Genomic DNA, 24,729 nt, shown 5'->3' with positions numbered 1-24,729 from the left:
TGGTACATCCCAGCTGTCTGGACTGATCCGGGTACATACAGGGAAAGGAAAATTTGGTTCTTACCTGCTAATTTTCGTTCCTGAAGTACCGCGGATCGATCCAGAGTCTTGCCCAGTTCGGGAAGGGGGTATTGGAGGGTCTGCTCGGTTGCCTGTTTTTCTCTGCAGAGCTTGCTTGATCACTTGTTTTCCTATGAAGAATGGCTCAGGTTCTTGTTAATCTTATACAGGGTTTGGTGCAGCCAACGTTTGTTTTCTTGTAAAGATAGTTCAATTGGTTCTTAAAGGTTTTTGTATCTGGCTTGGGTACAGTTCAATACTGGCAGACTACAGGTGGCACCTCAGGTTAAGTGGCAGAGTCAGTCAAAATTTCTCTGTCTCCATCTGCTGGATGGGAGGCAAAACCAAGCTGTCTGGACTGATCCGTGGTACTACAGGAACGAAAACTAGCAGGTAAGAACCAATTTTCCTTTTTCTCCAATTGCATTCAAGACACCTTAATGTAGTCTTTAACGAATGAAGTGAGGTAGAGTACCAAGGTGCCGAAGGCTTTGATTTAATTGTGTATTGTATGATAGGGGCAATTGAATCTAAGGTATTTTTGATTGCCTGGTTCTAAGACAACCAGTGGAATTTATATCCACACCTTGTTAAGTGCAAGGGCTTCCGAAAAGGAGTCTGGATTAATTTTCTTTCGTCTGAGTCGGCAAATTTGTTCATTATTGTTAACGTTAATAGTAGTTTTGATTTCTAGACTAGTTTTTAACTGAATTATCTGGTGGTCAAACCAAGGTATGCGATACAATGAAATCATAGTAAAAGGTAACTTTATGTAATCGGGGATACAAGGTATGATCAAATTTATGGGTTGGAGTTGTAATAAGTTGTTCCCATCCAAGTCCTTTCATAGCATCAAGAAAAGCAGATGCAGAAGAGTGAAGGGTATCAGAATCAAAATGAATATTAAAGTCACCTGCAATAATGATTTTTGATAAGTCTGTTGGCAGTTAAGGCCATGATCTTTTCCAAATGAATTTGTAAGGCTTGCTAAAATTTTAATGTCTTGAGTTAATGAGTGAGGTTGGATGATATGAGGATGATTATGATAATAGCAATGGGAAGATCGTCACTAGAAGAATTGGATTCTTAAAGATAATTAACTAATTCTAGCAAACTCAAGGTCATAAGTGAGACAAACCTCTTATAAAAGTCTGTTTGAAACCCTGTCTGATTTGCTTGCAGTCGTCTGCTTCTTGTCTGATTTTTCCTTTTTTATATATAAATGTTCTGACAGCACCATATGACTTTGTTTCAGTGGTGGAGGGGGAGAGGTGTTGATGGTATAGACTGTTTTGAAGGTGGTGTACATGTTTTGATGGCACTCTTTGAGTGTATAAATGTTGAGACTGTATTTCAATAATATTTAAATTGGGGGAAAAAAGTATATTTGAAGCCCGCCTGACCCAGTGCTTTTCCTAAAAGGAGAGGGCCGTTTGTCCTACTGATCTTCAATTATGAAATATTCATTTATTATTATGATTTTTATACTGCCTTTACCCAAAGACTTGAGGCAGGCAACAGAACATAAAACATAAATTACAAGTTAAAATCCTAAAACCTAGCTATGTTATATCATAACCTAACCACAGCATATACTATACTAAGACATAAAATAAAAACACAAAAATGCACAGAAACAAAATCATAAAGAATATACAGGATAAACTATGATAAACACATCTAAGATAATCAAATCGTAACATTTCTAAGAATCCTAAAATTGCAGATCATAAATTCTGGCCACATAACAGAAAGTGATGTTAGTATGTAGTCATTCTAACCAACACATGCAAATCTAAAGGAGAAAAAGAAAACATTGCTTTGATTTGTTTCCTAAGGTCATGTCATCTTTCAGTAGGGGTGGCAAGCATGTTAGTCATGCTATCCAAAACCTGACACATGCTAGAAAGGAACTCAGCTTAGACTCAGTTATCTGATTAGTTTTTAATAATTTCTGTGTTTTTCTGTTCTTATTATTCATGTACACAGTGTATTTCATTTTTTACTGTGAACCACTTTGGTGGTATATTAAAATGATTAAACTAAAAAGGATAAAGACTACAAATAGCTAAGAAATATAGAGATGTCGTCAGTAGGCAGATTTTGCTAAATTTCCATCGCAATCTTTGATTCCACTTTCAAGCAATCTGTTTTCCAAAGCCAATAAGTCGCCGGGGATAGCACCTTTACATAAGAACATGCCATACTGGGTCAGACCAAGGGTCCATCAAGTTCAGCATCCTGTCTCCAACAGTGGCCAATCCAGGCCATAAGAACCTGGCAAGTACCCAAAAACTAAGTCTATTCCATGTTACCGTTGCTAGTAATAGCGGTGGCTATTTTCTAAGTCAACTTAATTAATAGCAGGTAATGGACTTCTCCTCCTTGTATGAGGGAAGGGCTTCAGGTGTCTTCCCAGAACACCTGCTTGGATCACAGAGGGAAATGTCTTGCAGCCTGATTAAAGTGCATCCTGTGGGGAAAATAATTTATAAAACGCGTTCTGAAGCTTTGATATGGGTTTGTTAGGGATAGAAGAACCCCTGCTGCATGGAGTAATGTAAAACTTGTGCAGCCAGTATGTGGGGAAGCTTCATTATAACCACATGTTGTGAGATGTTTCCCTGGGGTTCTGCCTTAACTGAAGCCTCTTGCACAGTATTACCTCCTGCTGAGGTCAAGATAAGCAATTCTGCTGTGTTAGTTTTCAGGCAGGGCTGTGTCTGCTGATAAGCCCAGGGCAGGTCCTTTCAACACCTCCATGCTGACCTTGGATTCTGTTGCATAAACCTTACCTCCTTTTACAAAACTCTGAGACAAGTGCATAAGTGTATTGGTAGCTATTTAAGATAAAGTAAAAAATGTAAGTGACTGGAGGGCAGCTTAACTGGTAAGACTGCTTTACATGTGGTGGTAAAGTCTGTGCGGTGGCTGTGGTGAGATGATACTGGGAAGAGTGGTTGCCATGGCTTGTGTAGGTCTGCATACCGGAAAGTGGGGGAATATCTGTTAGTGCCAGCAACCCTCATGAGGCGCCACACCTTTTAAAGGGGAGCTGCTTTTTAATTAGGCCAGGAACAATGTAGGAGTATTTTGTATACTTATTTCAGATTTTATATATATATATATATATATATATATATATATCTGAAATATATAATTTTTTTTTTATATATATATCAAATGACCTTGATAAGTTTTGCTGATTAGTAATGGCATCCATTATATCTGATTTCATTAGCATCCCAAAGAAGCAGTGTAAGAGGTGAAGAAATTAGAACAAGGTAAAAAATGTACAAAGATTACAAACACTTGGATACATGACTACTAATGAGAAAAAAGCCACAAAAACTCCCCAATATGGCAAAAATAATTAAGGACATGAGGAGCGGAGTAAATAGCACACACACATATAGAGGAAATGCAACGGAGTTAATGCGTGGCAGACATTAATCACTGATCAATACATCTTAGTAGGAAAAACTTTTATTGTAGATACAGTTACATCAGTGGTGTACATTGAACAAAGGTATCTTAGTAGCATGAATACAAGGACCCCGACACAGCCATGGTTTGCATCAGGGCTGCATCAAGGGGACCAGACACTGTGTACATATCTGTAAACAAGAGACGAACATATAGTATTGAGCAGGATGGCTAGCACTAAACTTGAAGGTGAAAACCTTTCAAACAACATTTCAAAGCAACAAACTAAAGAAGGAGCAATGATTAAAAGAACCAATGAAGGTGTAAACACATATATATATACCCGGGTTAAAAAAAAAAAAACCCAGGAGGGGGAGAAAGAAAGGGAAGTCAAGGGGGGAGAGGAGAATGGGATGGAAGGGGAGAGAAGATACTGGCAGAGAGGAATAGAAGGCATCATTTTGATGACCAAGCAGGCAGGTATAGCTAATTAAATTCTATTAAAAAAACGCTTAAAGCAATGTGAGGGAGGAGAGGAAAGGAAGAACAGAGGGAAATAGAGGGGAGGGAAAAGAAGGGCAAAAGGAACCCAGAGGGAAAAAAGGAGGGGGGGAAATATATATATATATATATTGATACCTTGAATTGAGGGGACTCAGATACAGATGAACTTTAAAAGTGACTGTAAATAATCTGGGAAAAACAAAGAGGAGGAAGTAAAAAAGATGTTCAGCAAGAGGGGTCCTAGAATGCCAGAGATTGATAAATTGGCTTACAGAAACAGGTCTTCACTGTACTTATCTAGGGCAGCAAATATGTAGTTGCATCAAGACAAAATTCAGGTATATCTGTGCTGAAAGACAAACATGGACATGAAAAAACGAATCAAAATGAAACAAAAAGTCAAAGATGTGCAGGAAGGGAAAGTTACCTGATTAGTAGAGTGTGTACAAACGAAACGTGAAGAAGATCAAAAATCATTAATAATGAAGGGTTCAGGCGCAAGCCACAGATGGCTAAGAATGACCCAACCTCAGCATAGGATGAGATATCAAGCCTAGGAGAAACTTCAGAGAGAGAAGAGAAGCCAATTATAATGCTCATCTATAAAGGGTGAAAACAAATGACAGGTATGTAAACCTCGGCCCGGTACCGGCATTAAAACGAATCGGATCTTAAAAAAAAACACAGGAGAAATAAAAGCCGCGGATCAGCTGGAGACATCGGTTCCAGTTTGCAATTAAATATGTACAAATAAGTCCAACCGGGAAGATAAAATAAGAAAATATTCCAAAAACAATAATAATGTGATGCCCAATGGGGGGAAGATACAAAATAACTGAAAAGATTATCTTTAGACAGCAAATTTCATTGGAAAGCAGAGGAGGCTTAAGGGGGGGAAAACACCGACCCCGATTCAAAGTAGAAAATGAAAAGTTTGTAAATCTTTGAACTGTCAAGAGAAGGAAGGAGCATACATAAGGATTAAAGGTGCAGGAGTAAAACCAAAAACACTCACTGTGAAAACAGATACATACAAGGGTCTGTGTAACCGCACATGAGTTGGCACTGTAGCAAGCAGTCGTACAGTCAGACTGAAAATAAAGGGAAAAAATGTGCCAAAAAGGGAGGTCATGTGACTGAGACTGGTCCAATTAGGAAAAAAATACAGTAGAAAGACGTAAATGGAGAAGGGGAAGGAAGGGGGATAAAAAGGGATGGGAGGGAAAAAAGGGGGGTTGGAGGGATGCTGTAAAACAGGTGGTGGGATAGGTGAAGGGGTAGCGGAGGGAAGTAAAGGAAGGGGGAGGGGTGATGGGGTTGGGGGATCTGAAGGTAGTAGATGGGTGGGTGTGGGAGGGACGGGAGGAAGCAGGAAAAAAAAAAAGTAAAGACACTAAGCTCAGCAAAAGAAATCCCCATTGAAGGGGGGCGTACACGGAAAGCAGTTAATAGAAAGAAGACCATGCGATCTCACGACTGAAGCTGTGTGACGTCGAAGAATCTAACTCGTAAATCCAGTGTTGTTCTTTCTGAATGAGAGCCAATGGTCACTCATAGGCAGGTTGCTGCGGAGAACAGAATTAGAGCACAACTGGGTTATTCTTGTTGCGCCAGATTGGCCGCACAGGCCTTGGTTCACAGCTCTCATGCATCTGCAGGTGAACAGGCCCTTGCATCTCCCAAAATCGCTGGGGCTATTGTCTCAAGGGCTGGTGGTCATAGAGGATCCAGCTCCATTTTGTCTTACAGCCTGGCTCTTGAGCAGCAACAACTCCTCAAGAAGGAATATTCTTTTTCCATGATACTAACATTGTTGAAGTTGCAGAAATGGTCCACCTCATTGGCGTACATATGCGTCTGGCAGTTGTCTCAAGGGTTTTGCAAATCCAGATCGGAGTCTTCCTGGTGGGCTGTTATTCTCTGTATTTTGGCCTTTCTCCAAGGGGGTTTGGATAAAGGGCTCACTAATTTCATTGAGTGCAGATAGCTGCCATTTCGTTTTACTGTGGTCAACTAGGGGGCATATCCATAGCTGCTCATCCAGATGTGTTGATAAGGCATGAAACATTGCGGCCTCCTTTTCGACCTATTGTTCCTCCCTGGGACCTCAATTCTGTTCTCAGGGCTATGGCAGAGGCTCTCTTTGAGCCCTAGAGACAAGATTTCAGTGAAGGATTTTCCCTTAAAGACTATCTTCATGGTGGCTATTTGTTCCAGGATTTCAGAGCTTCAAGCCTTGTCTTGCTAAGAATCCGTTTCTGGTAATATCAGTGAATGCAGTGTGTTTTCTGTCCAGTGCTGTCCTTTCTCCCAAAGATGAACTAGGTGTTTTCATAACAATGAGAAGATCTCTCTCCCGGCTTTTCACGAGAGGAATGTGGAGCTGAGTATCGTTCTCCAAGGTTTGGATGTGCAAAAATGTATCCTTCGTTACCTGGAGACAACTAATGAGGCTCTTTGTTCTGTATGGAGGTCCACATAAAGGGGAAGCATCTTCAAAAGCCACTCAGGCCCTTTGGATAAAGGAAGCTATTGAATCAGCTTATGTGTTGAAGAGCAAGAGGGTCCCCTGGGTTGGTTCAAGCACATTCCCTAGGGCATTATCCATATCTTGGGCAGCGGTGCATGCACTCATGCCTGCGGATATCTTCGTTGTATACCTTTTGTGAAACACTACCAGCTGGACGTTTTGGCACGGCATATGGTGCTGGGGTTCTCCAAGCAGCTCTCGCTTCTGCCCACCTGCATTGATAGAGCTTTGGTACTTCCCAGTCATTAAGGGCTGGACTGCTGTAGCAGGACGAGATGGATGGAGACATTTTCTTACCTGCTAATTTCCTTTCCAAATGTCCTGCTATATCAGTCCAGGACCTGCCCAGGAAGCAAGGCTGTTTCATCTCAGAATCTAGTGCAAACTGTCCTGTTTGGGGCCTTGTTGATTTATTCAAGAACCAGTTTGCCTTTCTTGTTTGTTCTGTGGTTTCCTTATTTCTGTTCCAGCTTGCAGGGAAGCTTCTCCTCTGTTTTTGTTCAGATGTAGTTCAAATGGTATTAATGGGTCTGATCTGAAACTCTGTCATCAGAATACTGGATTCCTGCTACTTGGTACCACCTCTAAGTAGTGGCTGTGATGTCATAGTGAGAAATCATTGTTGTGTGCCTCCATCTGCTGGTAGGGGGAGACAACCCACTCATTAAGGGCTGGACTGGTGTAGCAGGACTATTGGAAAAGAAATTAGCAGGTAAGAAAATTTCTCCTTAGATGGCAAATATGTAAGGAACAAATGTTCATAATGTTACACCCTAGTGTGCTTGTTTCTTATTTATTTTTTACTTTAGTTGAAGCAGTTCTGCAAAAGATATCGTCGTCACAGATACTTCAATGTTGCAAAATGATTCAGCCCTCCTACATGGCAGAAAAAGTCATTGAGGCTGGTTTTGGTGAATATTCTTTGTCCAGTGCAGACTTACTCCTCTGCATGATATTCCGCACACCTCTAAATTCAGAGTCTGTGTGTGTACCCATCCTGCAGCCAAAGCAGTTGCATGAGCCAGAGTCACATTGGATTTAGTTTTCAAAAGAATTTTTCTCTAATAGATGGCGGGAGAGACCTCTTCTGAAAATAGGACACATTGAAATCATCGTCGACAGTCAGGATAGTCGCAGGACTGTAGAAATGCTGAAGTTGCACCTTTACCTTTATCTTTAGTACAGACTTATTAATAGTCTACTGCAAAAAGCACCAAGTGAAGTATAATAAAACATACATAAAATTTTAAAACTAAAATAATAAAAATGCAGACTGATCACAACATAAAATCAATCTAAACATTCTGGGGCCAATTTTCAAAGAGGTTTGGCTCCTAACTTTTGGGGTTAGGCTCCTAAATCGGCTCTTTTGAAAATTTACTAGGCAGAGTGAAATTAGGAGCCTAAATTTAGGAACCTAAAAAGTGAGTATCTACAAGGGTGGATTTAGGGTGGGGAAAATGTTAGGAGCTTAGCACTGTTCCCTGTATGTACCTAGATCAGACACACTAAAAAAGAACTGGAACAATTTCCACAAAGTCCAAAAATGTATCAACAAAAGGAAATGTTGTATTTGATAAGTTTCTTATAGCAATGCCACTTTCCCAAAATAATTTTTCATTTTAATTACTTTAAATATTTGGCCGCATCATCAAGCCTGACAGCGTGATCTCTGTGTATTCAAAGGAGACCCGCCCGGACCTCTAATCATCTGCGGCAGGCAGTCTTTGTATTTTTTCTTTTCAATTTTTTACGATTTTTGACTCTTAATTTATAGTGATCTTTTTTTATATAGTGATCTTTTTTTAAAAATTGATGTAAAGAAAACTCAGCTCAACCTACGGCCGAAGTTTCGCAGCTACTGCTGCTTCATCAGGAGCTCAATATTCAATCTCATTCTTCATTCACATGTTCTCTGTTAAGTATATTCCTATGTTTAAAGAAAAACTATATATTAAACTTGTATGTATCTATGTATGTAAAACAATACTTATCTGGGATTGGCAAACCAGCGAACCTCATAGCAGGACGGGAGCCGTCTCAAAATGTCTTTAATCGAGAGGAACAGAGACCATCTTTGAAAAAGACGCGGGCTTTTAACTAGAAAGTGTTCAATCAGGACTTCAAACGTCATCACACAGTATGACGTAGGTATCAAGTTTGCTGTTGCAGGAAAAACTTTTTGCTGTCACAAAAGAACATTCAATTCCACTTCTGCATTCAATCCTTTAGGGTGGACAGTATCAAGAAAGTGTATCCATCTCTGCTCGGATCGCAAAAGTTTCTGATTTAAATCACCCCCACGCCAATGGGGCAATATCTGTTCAAGTAAACAGACTTGTAATTCATCAAAACTATGTCCCTTATCGAGACAATGAGATACAATTGGTGCATTCAGACGCTGTGTGGTTAAGCTGGATCTATGCTCGATAATCCTAGTTCGAAGTTGTCGCATCGTCTTGCCCACATAGATCAGCTTGCACGGACATTGAATAAAATATGACACCTGCAGATTTACATGTAGTGTGTTGTTTTAAACAAACTGTAATAGAAAGATTGTCAAATTGAATACAAGCTGTCTCTAACATATTTTTGCATACAGAACAGGTTTTGCATGATGTATGTGAACCTAGCCCTTGATTAAATATAGTTATTGTGGAATCGGAATGAACAAGTTGATCTTTTAAATTTGAACCTCGTGTATATGTAAATCTTGGTCTTATTTCAAATTCTTTATGCACTTGTAATAAATGCCAATGCTGATGTACCAATCGTTTGAATACTGATGCCATTGAAGAGAAAGGGACCACACATGTAACCAGATCTTCAATTGTTTGTTCTCTTGGTAGAAATAGCCAGTCTCTATTGGTGTATTTAGCTCGCAAAAAAGCTTGTCTTAAACACTTTCTAGGATATCCTCTCTTCACAAATCGATCGTTCAAAATCTTAGCTTGAGCTTTAAAATCATTTAAAGAGGTACAGAGACTGCGAACTCTAAAAAATTGTCCAGTCGGCAAATTTTCTTTCAAACTTCGCGGATGTGCACTACTAAAATGTAGGAAAGTGTTACTACTTATCGGTTTTCGATAAACTGAGGTTGTAAAACCCCTTGGGGTCTTTGTGATAGTAATGTCCAGAAAAGTAATAACCTCTGTATTGAAAGAAGCTGTAAAGTGAAGACTGGTATTGCATGAATTCAACCAAATCAAAAATTCTTGAAATGTTTCTTGGGTCCCTCGCCATAAAATCAGAATGTCATCTATGTATCTTTTCCATGTACAAATATGCTGAAAAAAAGGTTGTTTGTCATTTATCCACTTCTCCTCAAAGATACCCATGTACAAATTGGCAAGATCAGGGGCCATTGTGGCGCCGCAAATTTGTTGAAAAATTTTTTTTTCATAAGCAAAATAATTTTTTGTAAGTGCAATATATAATAAGGCTTCCAGGAAATCTGATGGTATCCGTTGTGGACGAATTCTGGATTCAAAATAGAATGAAGCAATCTCCATCATTTCATTCTGAGGAATCGATGTATACAGTGACTCAACATCTAAAGTCACGAAATGTAAGTCACTGGTGTCACAATGGATATTTTCCAAAAAAACTATCATTTGTTGGGAGTCTCTAATGAAAGAGGGTAATTCAGAAACAAAAGGAGCTAAAAATGCATCAACAAATCTTGATAGTGGTTCCAATAAAGAATTTCTGATGGACACTATGGGCCTTCCCGGTGGATTGTTAATATCTTTATGTATTTTTGGTAAAAGATAAAAAATAGGGACCATCGGATGTTTATTAATCAAAAAAGTTTTTTCTTTTGGTGTTAAAAAACCGGCTTCATCGCCTTTCTGAACAAGTGTTTCAATTTCTTTCAGTAATGTTGTCGTGGGATCTTCTTGTAAAGGAAGATAAAATGTCCTGTTAGATAATTGACGTTCTGCTTCATTTGAATATTGAATTCTATCCAGTAAAACAATTTTCCCTCCCTTGTCAGCTGGTTTTATAATTAATTCTGTATTCTCTCTTAGCTCCTGGATAGCTTGGAATTCTTCAGATGTTAAATTGCAGAACTGATTACTGTCAGTAAACTGCTGTCGTAATTGTTTTAACACAAGTTGATGAAAAGAATATATTATGGGATCCGGTGGACCTGATGGACTCCAAACAGAGGGATTTTTCAGAATAGACATATCGATAGTTTCAGGTAAATCAACAAAAAAATGTTTAATATATAATTTTCTAACAAATTTGTGTAGAGCAATTTCTAAATCAAAAAGTCTGGGTTTAGGGGTCGGCACGAATGTAAGACCTTTATTTAGAACATTCATTTGTGCTGTAGACAAAATATGTTTTGAAAGATTTAGCACTAGACATTCCTGTTGCTCTGTGATCGAGTTTGTCTGGAATTGGACGTGGCTTCGGCTCTCCAAACTCTGCCTCTGCCTCGATGTGGGCGGCGTCCTGACCGCCCTCGAGATGGTAAAAAATGCTGATTTTGATTTTGCCGTGTTAAATCATTTCTCGGTCTCGATTCTGATTCGTCTCCTGAAGAATTATCATATCTTCGTCTAGATTGATATCGTGGCAGAATTTCATCTCCAGAAGAATTATCACTGTTAGTATCAAAAGTGACTCTTCGTGCCTCTATAGTGTTTTTGTCTTTTTCTTCAACCATCCAGGGGTAAACGTACCCCTTGGTATAATCACGTTCATCACGATTTCATTTTTCTATCTTCATTTTTTTAATTTCACCCCGCAATTTGTCACTTTTTTCTTGTATTGTTGTCAGTTGATCTTGATATGCAGTAGCATCCTCTGTTGAGGCTAAAGTTTCTTTAATAGCACTGATTTCTTGTTGAATTTCTAAATCACATTTTTGCGCCATTCTAATAATCAGGATCATCAGATCCAGGCTGCACTTATTTAAGATCGCGTTCCAATTATCTACAAATTCTGTATCTTCTCTATAAAGATGCGGTGCTTTTATAACTCGAAGACCCCTTGGTATACGTTGACAGCGGCAATATTCCAAAAGAGTCTCTGCATGTAAAGTTGTGCGAACAGATCGCTGCATTAATTTCAACAAATTGTCCCACTTATTTTCTTCAGAATCTACTAGATTTTGAAAATTCGATGGTCTAGTTAGTAACGCTTGCAAATCAGCGTCTGTAAAGCTGAAAGTCTTTAATGGTTCAGTTCCCGCCATGTTCACACTAATTGACACACTAAAAAAGAACTGGAACAATTTCCACAAAGTCCAAAAATGTATCAACAAAAGGAAATGTTGTATTTGATAAGTTTCTTATAGCAATGCCACTTCCCCAAAATAATTTTTCATTTTAATTACTTTAAATATTTGGCCGCATCATCAAGCCTGACAGCGTGATCTCTGTGTATTCAAAGGAGACCCGCCCAGACCTCTAATCATCTGCGGCAGGCAGTCTTTGTATTTTTTCTTTTCAATTTTTTATGATTTTTGATGTCTATTCTGAAAAATCCCTCTGTTTGGAGTCCATCAGGTCCACCGGATCCCATAATATATTCTTTTCATCAACTTGTGTTAAAACAATTACGACAGCAGTTTACTGACAGTAATCAGTTCTGCAATTTAACATCTGAAGAATTCCAAGCTATCCAGGAGCTAAGAGAGAATACAGAATTAATTATAAAACCAGCTGACAAGGGAGGGAAAATTGTTTTACTGGATAGAATTCAATATTCAAATGAAGCAGAACGTCAATTATCTAACAGGACATTTTATCTTCCTTTACAAGAAGATCCCACGACAACATTACTGAAAGAAATTGAAACACTTGTTCAGAAAGGCGATGAAGCCGGTTTTTTAACACCAAAAGAAAAAACTTTTTTGATTAATAAACATCCGATGGTCCCTATTTTTTATCTTTTACCAAAAATACATAAAGATATTAACAATCCACCGGGAAGGCCCATAGTGTCCATCAGAAATTCTTTATTGGAACCACTATCAAGATTTGTTGATGCATTTTTAGCTCCTTTTGTTTCTGAATTACCCTCTTTCATTAGAGACTCCCAACAAATGATAGTTTTTTTGGAAAATATCCATTGTGACACCAGTGACTTACATTTGGTGACTTTAGATGTTGAGTCACTGTATACATCGATTCCTCAGAATGAAATGATGGAGATTGCTTCATTCTATTTTGAATCCAGAATTCGTCCACAACGGATACCATCAGATTTCCTGGAAGCCTTATTATATATTGCACTTACAAAAAATTATTTTGCTTATGAAAAAAAATTTTTTCAACAAATTTGCGGCACCGCAATGGGTGCCACAATGGCCCCTGATCTTGCCAATTTGTACATGGGTATCTTTGAGGAGAAGTGGATAAATGACAAACAACCTTTTTTTCAGCATATTTGTACATGGAAAAGATACATAGATGACATTCTGATTTTATGGCGAGGGACCCAAGAAACATTTCAAGAATTTTTGATTTGGTTGAATTCATGCAATACCAGTCTTCACTTTACAGCTTCTTTCAATACAGAGGTTATTACTTTTCTGGACATTACTATCACAAAGACCCCAAGGGGTCTTACAACCTTAGTTTATCGAAAACCGATAAGTAGTAACACTTTCCTACATTTTAGTAGTGCACATCCGCGAAGTTTGAAAGAAAATTTGCCGACTGGACAATTTTTTAGAGTTCGCCGTCTCTGTACCTCTTTAAATGATTTTAAAGCTCAAGCTAAGATTTTGAACGATCGATTTGTGAAGAGAGGATATCCTAGAAAGTGTTTAAGACAAGCTTTTTTGCGAGCTAAATACACCAATAGAGACTGGCTATTTCTACCAAGAGAACAAACAATTGAAGATCTGGTTACATGTATGGTCCCTTTCTCTTCAATGGCATCAGTATTCAAACGATTGGTACATCAGCATTGGCATTTATTACAAGTGCATAAAGAATTTGAAATAAGACCAAGATTTACATATACACGAGGTTCAAATTTAAAAGATCAACTTGTTCATTCCGATTCCACAATAACTATATTTAATCAAGGGCTAGGTTCACATACATCATGCAAAACCTGTTCTGTATGCAAAAATATGTTAGAGACAACTTGTATTCAATTTGACAATCTTTCTATTACAGTTTGTTTAAAACAACACACTACATGTAAATCTGCAGGTGTCATATATTTTATTCAATGTCCGTGCAAGCTGATCTATGTGGGCAAGACGATGCAACAACTTCGAACTAGGATTATCGAGCATAGATCCAGCTTAACCACACAGCGTCTGAATGCACCAATTGTATCTCATTGTCTCGATAAGGGACATAGTTTTGATGAATTACAAGTCTGTATACTTGAACAGATATTGCCCCATTGGCGTGGGGGTGATTTAAATCAGAAACTTTTGCGATCCGAGCAGAGATGGATACACTTTCTTGATACTGTCCACCCTAAAGGATTGAATGCAGAAGCGGAATTGAATGTTTTTTTGTGACAGCAAAAAGTTTTTCCTGCAACAGCAAACTTGATACCTACGTCATACTGTGTGATGACGTTTGAAGTCCTGATTGGACACTTTCTAGTTAAAAGCCCGCGTCTTTTTCAAAGATGGTCTCTGTTCCTCTCGATTAAAGACATTTTGAGACGGCTCCCGTCCTGCTATGAGGTTCGCTGGTTTGCCAATCCCAGATAAGTATTGTTTTACATACATAGATACATACAAGTTTAATATATAGTTTTTCTTTAAACATAGGAATATACTCAACAGAGAACATGTGAATGAAGAATGAGATTGAATATTGAGCTCCTGATGAAGCAGCGGTAGCTGCGAAACTTCGGCCGTAGGTTGAGCTGAGTTTTCTTTACATCAATTTTTAAAAAAAGATCACTATATAAAAAAAGATCACTATAAATTAAGTCAAAAATCGTAAAAAATTGAAAAGAAAAAATACAAAGACTGCCTGCCGCAGATGATTAGAGGTCCGGGCGGGTCTCCTTTGAATACACAGAGATCACGCTGTCAGGCTTGATGATGCGGCCAAATATTTAAAGTAATTAAAATGAAAAATTATTTTGGGGAAGTGGCATTGCTATAAGAAACTTATCAAATACAACATTTCCTTTTGTTGATACATTTTTGTACCTAGATCAGGCCAGACTGCTGGGTTTTGCCTCCCTTCCAGCAGATGGAGACAGACAAACTTCAAGAGTACCCCCTCTTAATTCGGTATGCCATCTGCATCTCTTCAGTATTTCTCTGTCTCCAGCAGATGCAGGTGGTGCAAAACCTGTGGTTCTGAACTGATTTTGAAGTTCATAAAAAAAAAATAAGTTTTCAATTTCTTGAGCTCATAAGATCAAGCAGGACAACAAGGAGTTGTGATTCCTCCCAGGAGGTTGGGCAGGTCCTAGTGGGACCATCCCCCCTGGTAGCAGGTATAGTAGGAGCAGGGGTTGGATACCCTGCGTGCTTCCCGTTCCAGTGAGGCGCATGGGGTGATCGGTGGTCCGGTCCTTCCCCCCTTTCCCACCCTGGATCCGGAGAAGCTTGCCTGCCTTGCCGGTAAAGATAGTTTTCTTTCAGCTAGCTTTAAATTTTTTTTTAAACATGCAGGAAGCCTCTGTTAACTTCTTAGCTACATGGCGGTCCTAGACCCTCTGATTCCGCATGTCCTAGCAGAGCTTGGCATTGCGCTTCTCCAGGATGACCCGGGCCAGGACACGGTGGATCTGGTCATGGCCGGGTTGAGAGGTCCAACCAAGATGTTTCCTTCAAATGGTTCAACAGCTAATGGTCCGGAAGTAGGATACTCTGGAGACAGACCTGAGAATGGGCCAGGCTATGGACAAACTCTATCCCTTGCCAGAGTAGACTTTGGAATGTTTTAAGGTTCCTAAAGTGGACACTTTGGTGTCAGCTGTCACGAAGAGAACCACTATTCTGGTTGCAGGAGTGGTGGCCCTTAAGACCTACATGATAGGAAGCTCGAAGTCCCATCTCAAACTGATATTCAAAGTTTTTTGGCTCTCTGCATTCGAGCTGCAGTCTGTAGCAGCTTCATGCTTCGAGCGAGCCTGAGGTGGGTACAGCAGCTGCTGAGTACCAGGGGCCTTCTACCTCAGGAGTCAGTGCAGGCGGCGCGCTTGGAGGCAGCGGTCACTTATGACGTGGACGCCTTCTATGACCTCCTTCATACCTCCTCCAGAACAGCAGTGTCCGCAGTGTCAGCAAGGAGGCTTCTGTGGTTACACAACTGTTCTGCTGATGTTTCCTCTAAGGTCCAGGTTGGTGTGCTCCCTTTTATGGGGAAATTCCTTTTTGGTGATGACTTGGAGCAACTGAAAGTCTCTGGGTGACAATAAGGTGCACAAGCTTCCTGAGGACAAACCTAAGGGGGCGAAAGATTTTCTTTCTACCTGCTCTTGTTTTGGGGGGCAAAGTCGCTTCTGACAGAGTAGGGCACCTGCACTGGATCAGAGACTAACTTCGGTGAGGTCTCAATCCTGGTCCCATTCCTTTCTCGGACGTAGAGCAAGTCGAGAAGGGGCCAGTCGGATCCCTTGAGCCCAAATCCTCTCAATGAGATATGGCCGACCTGTTCATCCCAGTCATTGGCGGACAGCTGTCCCTGTTTTACGAGGAATAGGTCAAAATAACGTCGGACCAGTGGGTTCTAAGCATCATAGAACACAGTTACGCTTTAGAATTTGCTCGGCCTCTCCAAGACCTATGGTTCACCGATGAAGAAGCAGATTGTTCGGCAAACCCTCCACAGGATGGAGTGCCCTCAGTGCCGTTCCCCAGGAAGAGTGGAGAACAGGGCATTATTCCATCTATTTTGTAGTACCAAAATAGGAAGACTCTTTCCGTCCAATTCTGGACCTGAAAAAACCCCCCAGCCAGTCGGGTTTTCAGGATATCCACGATGAATATGCATGAGAGAAAATTTGTATGTTATGGAGGCAGTATATGCAAATTTTCTCTCATGCATATTCATTGTGGATATCCTGAAAACCCGACTGACTGGGGGGGTCCCCAGGATAGGGTTGAGAACCACTGTCTTGGGACAAGATTTTAAATACTAGAAAGCTGTTAATTCCCAAAGATTCTGTTTGAAGAATAGTGGCTAGATTTGTAACATAAGGGTATCCTGCTAGTACCAGTTCATTTAGTGCACTTACGTCTTACACTAATCTCCAGTTCCCTGAAGGTTTTAAAACTGGGAATAAGGGAGTGTTATAAGGTGTTCCACTAGATTCTATTATACCATGTTTAAGAAGTGATGCAATTACTGGTTTAATAACTTCCTGTGCTGCTCTAGCTAAGGGATATTGACGTCATATAGAACCAATTCATCCTGGCTTTAATTGAATTTCCACTGAATCTATACTCCGCACTTTGCCATAAGGGTCTTGTTCAGTTGCCCATACTGAAACAGGCACCTATGGAAACTGTTCCTGTCTGTATGTAAAATTAACAAACTGTCTTGCTGAATGCACTACTTTGAAGATTGGTGCACAAGAAAGCTCTATTTCCAGGGCTTGTAACAAATCCCTACCTAACAAATTTACTGGACAATCTGGTGCATACAAAAACTGACTTGTTACTTCTTTTCCTTGTAACTGTATACTAGTTTCAGCTATTCTCTGTACCAGCTTATTCTGTCCTTCAAATCCTATGGTTTGTATGGTTTCATCTGACAATTTAACTCCTTTTGGAAGTATGGTTAGCACTGAAGAAGTCGCTCCAGATTCCAGTAAAAATGTGCAAGATTGCTTATTAATATATACTTACCTAACTAATATAGATCCTCACCAAATGAGCATAATATATTTCACACACAAACATTCACCCGGTGTATGTTTTTATTTTATTATTTTTTATATGGGTAATATTCTATATACCTGCTCAGCAATTGATCTTGATAATTTTTTCTTTTATTCTTTACTTTCAAAAAATTTTTTAAGGAGGGCAGGAGATGGTTTCATATATTATAAGCTACCATCCAGGTGCCAATGTTTTTTCATGTAATCATCAACACACCTTCCGCCTCCACTTTTTATTTGAAATTATATATTAAATGCTAAGCTGGGTTACAGAATATTAACTCCCTTCTTTTTCTATGAATTTTTATTTTTCATTATTAAATAAAATCTTCTTTCTGTGACTAGCACTTTTCAATTTTTTCTTTTTCAAGCCGTCACAGGATCAGATAACTATTGCTTAGCTTTAAAGAATGTCTCTTATACTCCCGACTTGCGCAAGTTTCGACATTTGCTGTTTGCTGTCTTCCTCAGGGTCTGTTCATTCTTTTGTTGGTAATTTTCTTTGTAATAGTGATGTTTAAATTCTCCGGTGCTCCATAGAACCTCCGTCTTCTCTACCACTCGAGTGGTAGAGAAGACGGAGAAGTGGTAGAGAAGTGGTAGAGGTTCTATGGAGCACCGGAGTGGTAGAGAAGTGGTAGAGGTTCTATGGAGCACCGGAGAATTTAAACATCACTATTACAAAGAAAATTACCAACAAAAGAATGAACAGACCCTGAGGAAGACAGCAAACAGCAAATGTCGAAACTTGCGCAAGTCGGGAGTATAAGAGACATTCTTTAAAGCTAAGTAATAGTTATCTGGTCCTGTGACGGCTTGAAAAAGAAAAAATTGAAAAGTGCTAGTCACAGAAAGAAGATTTTATTTAATAATGAAAAATAAAAATTCATAGAAAAAGAAGGGAGTTAATATTCTGTAACCCAGCTTAGCATTTAATATATAATTTCAAATAAAAAGTGGAGGCGGAAGGTGTGTTGATGATTACATGAAAAAACATTGGCACCTGGATGGTAGCTTATAATATATGAAACCATCTCCTGCCCTCCTTAAAAAATTTTTTGAAAGTAAAGAATAAAAGAAAAAATTATCAAGATCAATTGCTGAGCAGGTATATAGAATATTACCCATATAAAAAATAATAAAATAAAAACATACACTGGGTGAATTTTTGTGTATTAATATATACTGTCAACATAGGTTCTTCTACTCCTGCCCTAATTTGCACCACGTAAGGTAAACACAAAGGAATTAGATGCCTTGATCTTTTTCAATACTTTTATTGAAGCAGAGACATGTTCATAAAAATGCCCGACTCAGGCCAAGTTTCGCAGCTCAACAGCTGCTGCCTCAGGGGCTCAAACACTCCGAAATCATGAATAAAATACAGTAATGTAGTATCATCCAATGAGCAATGATTGTGTATCAGCAATGTAAGACAACTCGCAAACCAGCATTCAAGGTGTCATCTCTGCTCTGCGGAGCGCACTGTTAACCCACATTTGGACGCGCGTTTTCGACGTGCTAGCTTTACCCCTTATTCAGTAAGGGGTAATAGCGAGCCGAAAACGCGCGTCCAAACCCCCCCGAAATTAATAGCATGTTGATGGCCCTATTAGTTATGCCCGTGCGATTCAGAAAGTAAAATGTGCAGCCAAACTGCACATTTTACTTTCAGAAATTAGCGCCTACCCAAAGGTAGGTGTTAATTTCTCTTGGCACCGGGAAAGTGCACAGAAAAGCAGTAAAAAACCAGATGCTCAATTTTGCCTGCATCCGGTGTCCGAACCCGTGGCTGTCAGCGGGTTTGAGAACAGACGCCAGCAAAATTGAACGTCTGCTGTCAAACTCGCTGACAGCAGCCGCTCCTGTCCAAAAAGAGGCGCGAGGGCCACGTTATGTCCCTAGCACCTCTTTTAACCGCGGGCCCTAATTTAAATAAATTAATTTACTGAATCGCGGGCGCTCTCCCGCGATTTTTACTGTATCGGCCTGAAAGAGAGAGAATTATTTTAGATCTAGTTCGCAGTAGATTGCAGGTCTTAATGCAAGGGGTAGCGGTGGTAGGGCTGCTTGGCATTAGTGATTACATCAAATGTAATTGAATTATGATTTCAAGAGGGAGAATATTAGGTAAAACTACTGCAGTAGCATTCAGTTGTAAAAAGGAGACTGCAATAAAATGAGGGACAGATGTTCAAAAAATTTAAAAAAATTTTGTAGGAGGCCCTGGAAGACCATATGACTGGCCAGCACAGTAAAATAGTGCTCCAAAAGATGTTAAAGCCACAAGGGCATGTTTTTAAAAAATGGAAAGCAAGTTCAAATGAGGAGAATAGAAAACATAAGCAGTGGTAAGGAAGATGTAAAATATTAAGAACATTCAGGGTATAAATTTTCAAGGGAGGAGCTCACAGTGGGCCATGGGTGGTGGGATTTGAGATACTAATGTACATAAGGCAAACTAGAAACCTCGGGATGATACCTGATGATTTCAAGATAGCGAAATAAAGCACAAGTTAGTGGCCAGAGCCGGAAGGATACTAGGATTCATAGGAACGGCAAAAAAAGTAGAGTAAAGAAAGTAATTGTGCTGGTTCAGACCAAGGACCATCGAGCCCAGCGGAAGGTCCAGTCAAACAAATCTGATTCTTTTTGATTGGGTAACTAGAGAATTGAATAAAAGGAAGAGTAATTTATGTGGTTTACTTGGATTTTAGCAAAGCTTTTGATACAGCCCCGCATAGAAGGCTGATAAATAGAATGAGAAACCTGGGAGTGGGTAACAAGGTGGTGGAATAGATTACAAATTGGCTGACTGACAGATGTCACTATGTAGTGGTAAATAGCACCTATTCCGAAGAAAGAAGAGTGACAAGTGGAGTTCAAGGATCTGATTTGGGACAGGTTCTGTTTAATATCTTTTGTAAGTGATCTTGTGGGAGGATTAGAAGGTAAAATTTGTCTTTTTGCGGATGACATTAAGATCTGCAACAGAGTGGACACATCTGAAGGAGTAGAGAGAATGAGAAGTGACCCAGGAAAGCTTGAGAAGTGGTCAAAGGTCTGGTAGTTGGGATTCAAATCCAAGAAGTTCAAAGTCATACATTTGGGGCATGGCAATCTAAAGGAGCCATATGTGTGGCGGGGTGATGGACTGATCTGCACGGACTAGGAGAGAGACCTTGGGCTGAATACTGGCTGATGATTTGAAGATGGCAAAGCAATGTGCCAAGCTGGTGGCTAAGGCCACAGGGATGCTGGACTGTATCGAGGGAGGCATAACCAGCAGGAGAGGTCTCATCTCAAAAAGGATAAGGACAGAATGGAAGAGGTCCAGAGAGAGGCAACCAAAATGGTGTGGGGTCTGAGATGAGACTGAAGGATTTTAATATTTACACCCTGGAAGAGAGGAGAGCTAGGGGAGATATGATACAGACCGTCAGATACCTGAATGGAAATAAGGATCCGCAAAATCAGATCGTTTCTAATGGAAAAGAAGCTGTAAAACTAGAGGTCACATTACAAAACTCTAAGGGGGAAGAGTCGGGAACAATGTCAGGAAATATTTCTTCATGGAAAGGATGATGGATACATGTAAAATGTGGTGAAGACATGTGTGGTAAAGGAATTCAAAGGGGTTTGGGACAAACACAGATGATACCTGCTGGCTTGAGAGTGTAAATAAAATGGGGTAACTTTTCTGCTACACCCATAGTTTACATTTAGGCTTAGGGGTGGCCTGTACGGAGTGGCTGTATGGAGTGGCTGTTGCCATACCCTAAAACTAAACTGAGAAAAAAAAATAGATTAAAAAAAAATTGCTGGGTAGACTGAATTGGACCATTTTGGTTTTATCTGCCATCCTTCACTGTTACTGTGTCTCTGACAATGGCCAGTCCAGGTTGCAAGTACCTGACAGATCCCATAAAGTAAATCTAATTCTTGTTGTTCACTCCCAGGGATAGCAATGGCTTTCTGTAGTCTAGCTGGCTAATAATGTGTTATGGACTGTTCCTTCAGGAACTTATCCAGACCCTTCTAAAACCCTGCTATGCTAGTTGCCTTGATCACGTCCTCTGGCAGCAGATTCATAAGAACATAAGATATGCCATACTGGGTCAGATCAAGGGTCCATCAAGCCCAGCAGTGGCCAAACAAGCTGCAAGTACCCAAATATTAAATGAATAGATCCCAAGTTATTAATCCTTATTGATTAATAGCAGTTTATGGACTTCTGCTCTAGGAACTTATTCAAACCTTTTTTTAAAACCAGTTACACTAAGTGACGTAACCGCATTCTCTGATAATGTATTCCATTGTTTAATTATGGTCCTCTTGAGCTGTTGCCTGCAGCAACAAATCCTCCAAGAAAAGTTAGCATGAGGTCTATGAGCCACCCACATGCTCACGGGCCCTGTGGTAGCCCTGCCTGTCACACAGGATCCCGTTGTAACATGAAGGCTGCTTTGGAGGAGACGGTGGAGACACTGCAGGACTGGAGAGCACACATTGACTTTTCTTGGAGGATTTGTTGCTGTTGGTGTCTGCTTGAATGTAACTGGGGGCATAACTCAGGAAGCGGTTCTGAACAGGGGAGTGTAGGGTGTGAAGAAATAAGAGTCCCCTTTCCCTTTCTCTGCTGGGAAGAATTCTGTGAGGTGCTTACAGGTGCCCAAATTTTAAATTCTGCTCTGCAGATCATCCATACTCAGTAATTTAACTTGATTCTATGGCGACAGTCCTCCCGAAGAGTTTAGAAACATGGAATTGGACAGTACAGATTTTTTTTCTTTTTTTAAATTTTTGATTAATAATCACTTTTATAGCTGAGAATACTTAAAATAAATTGCTAGAATGACTTTTACTCCACTGATGTTGAATGGAACTGCTGAGATCTAGGTATCAGCACAGCGGTATAAAGCCCTTCCCCTTTTAGGAAACTTGTATGAAAGGGACTCATTGGTTTGGGGCAGAGACACTGAGCTTTTGGGGTCGCTGATTTTAGTGGGTTGATAGTAACCAAAATTTGTTACCTGCTGACCGCTATTTTGTACATTTTTGTTCTATAAAACGAGCTTATGCGTTCTCACTGGCCTGGTGTTTGTGTCGCATAAAATCATCTGCAGCACCTTTTGTACTCCGGCTTGGGCATAGAGCCAGAGACCAAACGGGCAATGAACCATGACCTCCCCTCTGAGCATTTTTTTGCCAGTTATTGCTGCAGAGTAGTGTCAAGGTCCATTGGAGGTGTCAAGCTGGTTGTGTACATTTGCACAAAGTTTAGTAGCATGTTACAATAAAAACAATAAAAAAAGATTGGCTGTAGTGTAAAAAGAGAGGTGCCTTCTAAGGAGAAATATTTCTCACCGATAGGAGCAGTGGTCTAGAGTTCACCAGTGTTTGATCCGGGCAATAAAAACGTGCAAGGCAGATTTAGTTAAGGGAAGTCATGCCTTACTAATCTATTGAAGTTCTTTGAAGGTGTAGATCAACATGTGGATATTGGATAAAGGAGATACAAATGATTAATTTCTGCATTTTTTTTTCTCTTTGGCGGTAGAACTATGGTATGTTCGGCTTTTTCCGTGGAGGCCTTCCCCGTGCCTTGCGACGCACCCTGATGGCAGCTATGGCATGGACTGTCTATGAAGAGTTGATGGCCAAAATGGGTCTGAAATCTTGAAACTGGATCTGGGGCAAGAGAAGCTGGGGGTTGGGGCCAGGCTTAACCCCCATCATACCAAGGACTGAGGGCTGTGCTACCATGAGAGTGTCCCACTGGCTGCAAAAGGCAAGCTAGGGCTTTGCCGGGTGCAGAAAGCTGGCAGCCTCCCTCCTCCGAAGCTGCACACAGAGACTGAGAATAATTATTTCTTTGTGCATCCAAAGTGTTCCAGGAGAGCAGGGTGGTGTGGAGTGACTGCTGGTAGCTGGGGGGAGGGAAGACTGCTGCCTTTGCAACCTCTGTACCAAGCCAGCACCAGTGCGCATTGAAAGCCTTTCAAGACATTGCTTCAGAGCAGCAGCAGCAGCACAATCCATTGGAGCTCCAAGGACTTCAGCGAATGCAAGAAAACACTGCCACCACACGGGGGATGTGCTCTGAACTGTCGTTCATAGGAGTTTGCCACTGCACTAAAACCTGGTTTGTCTTCGAATATGCTGCGATTGCCTTTTTTTTTTTTTTAATTTGCCATCAGAGGGTCTTTTTTTGGGGGGGGGGGGGGGGGGTATTTTGAGTAAGTTACATGCACATCACATGACCTCAGCTTACATTTCTGTCATATGGCCCTTATTGCTTTATTGTAATTTGTGTAACAGTGTGCATTTATTTAGTGCCTCCTATCAAGATACGACTGCAGAGTTTTGTTCAGTCACCACTTCAGAAACATTAACACTCATACATCCTCTGGCTGTGCTGCTTTCTTGTTTGCATTCCATCTGATAGTCTATAAAGCTTGGAAAAGAAACAGTATTTTATTACTAACCTAGTAAGTGCACTATGGTACAACAAGATCTCCTATAGAAGAGAGTGACAGAGCTGGGTTTGGAACTCGTGGTTCCTACATCCTAATAATTAGACCTCGCATCAGGTGCAGACTGCAATAAATGCTAGAAAATAGTATTGTCAGACCATTGCAGCAGCCTTGGAAAATCTGGGACATCTAGGAATATTTGTTTCTATCAGCTATCCTCTGTTGCCTTGTTGTACTTAACATTATAATTTTGAGCCGCACAATGTTTTTTCCCTTTAGCACTTTATGTGGTTAGCAACTTCTACAGCTGCTCCTGAAGTTTAAGAAAAAAAATTAAGCACTTTGTATTGAAGTAGGAAAGTAACTTGTTCTGTTCTACTGAGGGCACCTCACTTTCTAGTTGGACACTGCCTCTGAGCGGGGAGAGAATTGATCTTGCATTGTAAATGTGTTCAAACATTTTGTGTCACTTTCCATCTAGTGTATTAGACAGCAGTGCTGACTGCTGGACACTGTCCTTCAGAGCACAATCATGGAAGAACACACAGAGTTAAATTACAAGTCTCTGGCCTAACTGCAAGAAAGGGAGATCCTCCCATTTTGCAGAATTAGGCAGAGTGATGTGTTGTGCCTGTCTTTGTGACCTCCCCCAGCATAGGATTTGGAGTGAAAGTGTTGTGTGTGTGCACAGCTTTCAAACATATGCAGTGCAATGTGTGCCACGTTTAAATTGAAAAGAATTTTTGGGATTCAGTGGCATTTAGTTTTGTTTTGGTACTTTTTTTTATCTGTCTTTTTTCCAAAATAAAAATGTTTCTCAACTTTTATCGCATGTATCTAGCTGATTTCTTCTTTGTCTCCATTTGCTTTGCAGGCACATTTCAGACCTATTGCTAATAA

The 24,729-nt window shown here is 40.1% G+C and overlaps 1 protein-coding gene across 6 annotated transcripts in view; it reads left to right on the top strand.

Moving 5' to 3' along the window:
* SLC25A38 (solute carrier family 25 member 38) overlaps positions 1-23,545 on the top strand; it is a 69,460-nt gene extending 45,915 nt beyond the window's left edge. For 5 of the 6 annotated variants that reach the window (XM_029590408.1, XM_029590409.1, XM_029590407.1 and 2 more), the window contains exon 7: positions 22,914-23,545. In XM_029590408.1, coding sequence (XP_029446268.1) covers positions 22,914-23,036 — 123 coding nt within the window. In that variant the 3' untranslated portion in view covers positions 23,037-23,545. Of the gene's footprint in view, positions 1-10,551; positions 10,728-22,913 lie in introns of all 6 variants that reach the window. The other variant, XR_003854682.1, reaches the window with a different exon arrangement.
* Positions 23,546-24,729: the final 1,184 nt, after the last annotated feature.

Source organism: Rhinatrema bivittatum, chromosome 2, assembly GCF_901001135.1.
Source record: "Rhinatrema bivittatum chromosome 2, aRhiBiv1.1, whole genome shotgun sequence".
NCBI classification, from domain to species: Eukaryota; Metazoa; Chordata; class Amphibia; order Gymnophiona; family Rhinatrematidae; genus Rhinatrema; species Rhinatrema bivittatum.
Note: the sequence above shows the minus strand (reverse complement) of the source record. Positions and strands in the feature narration are given on the sequence as shown.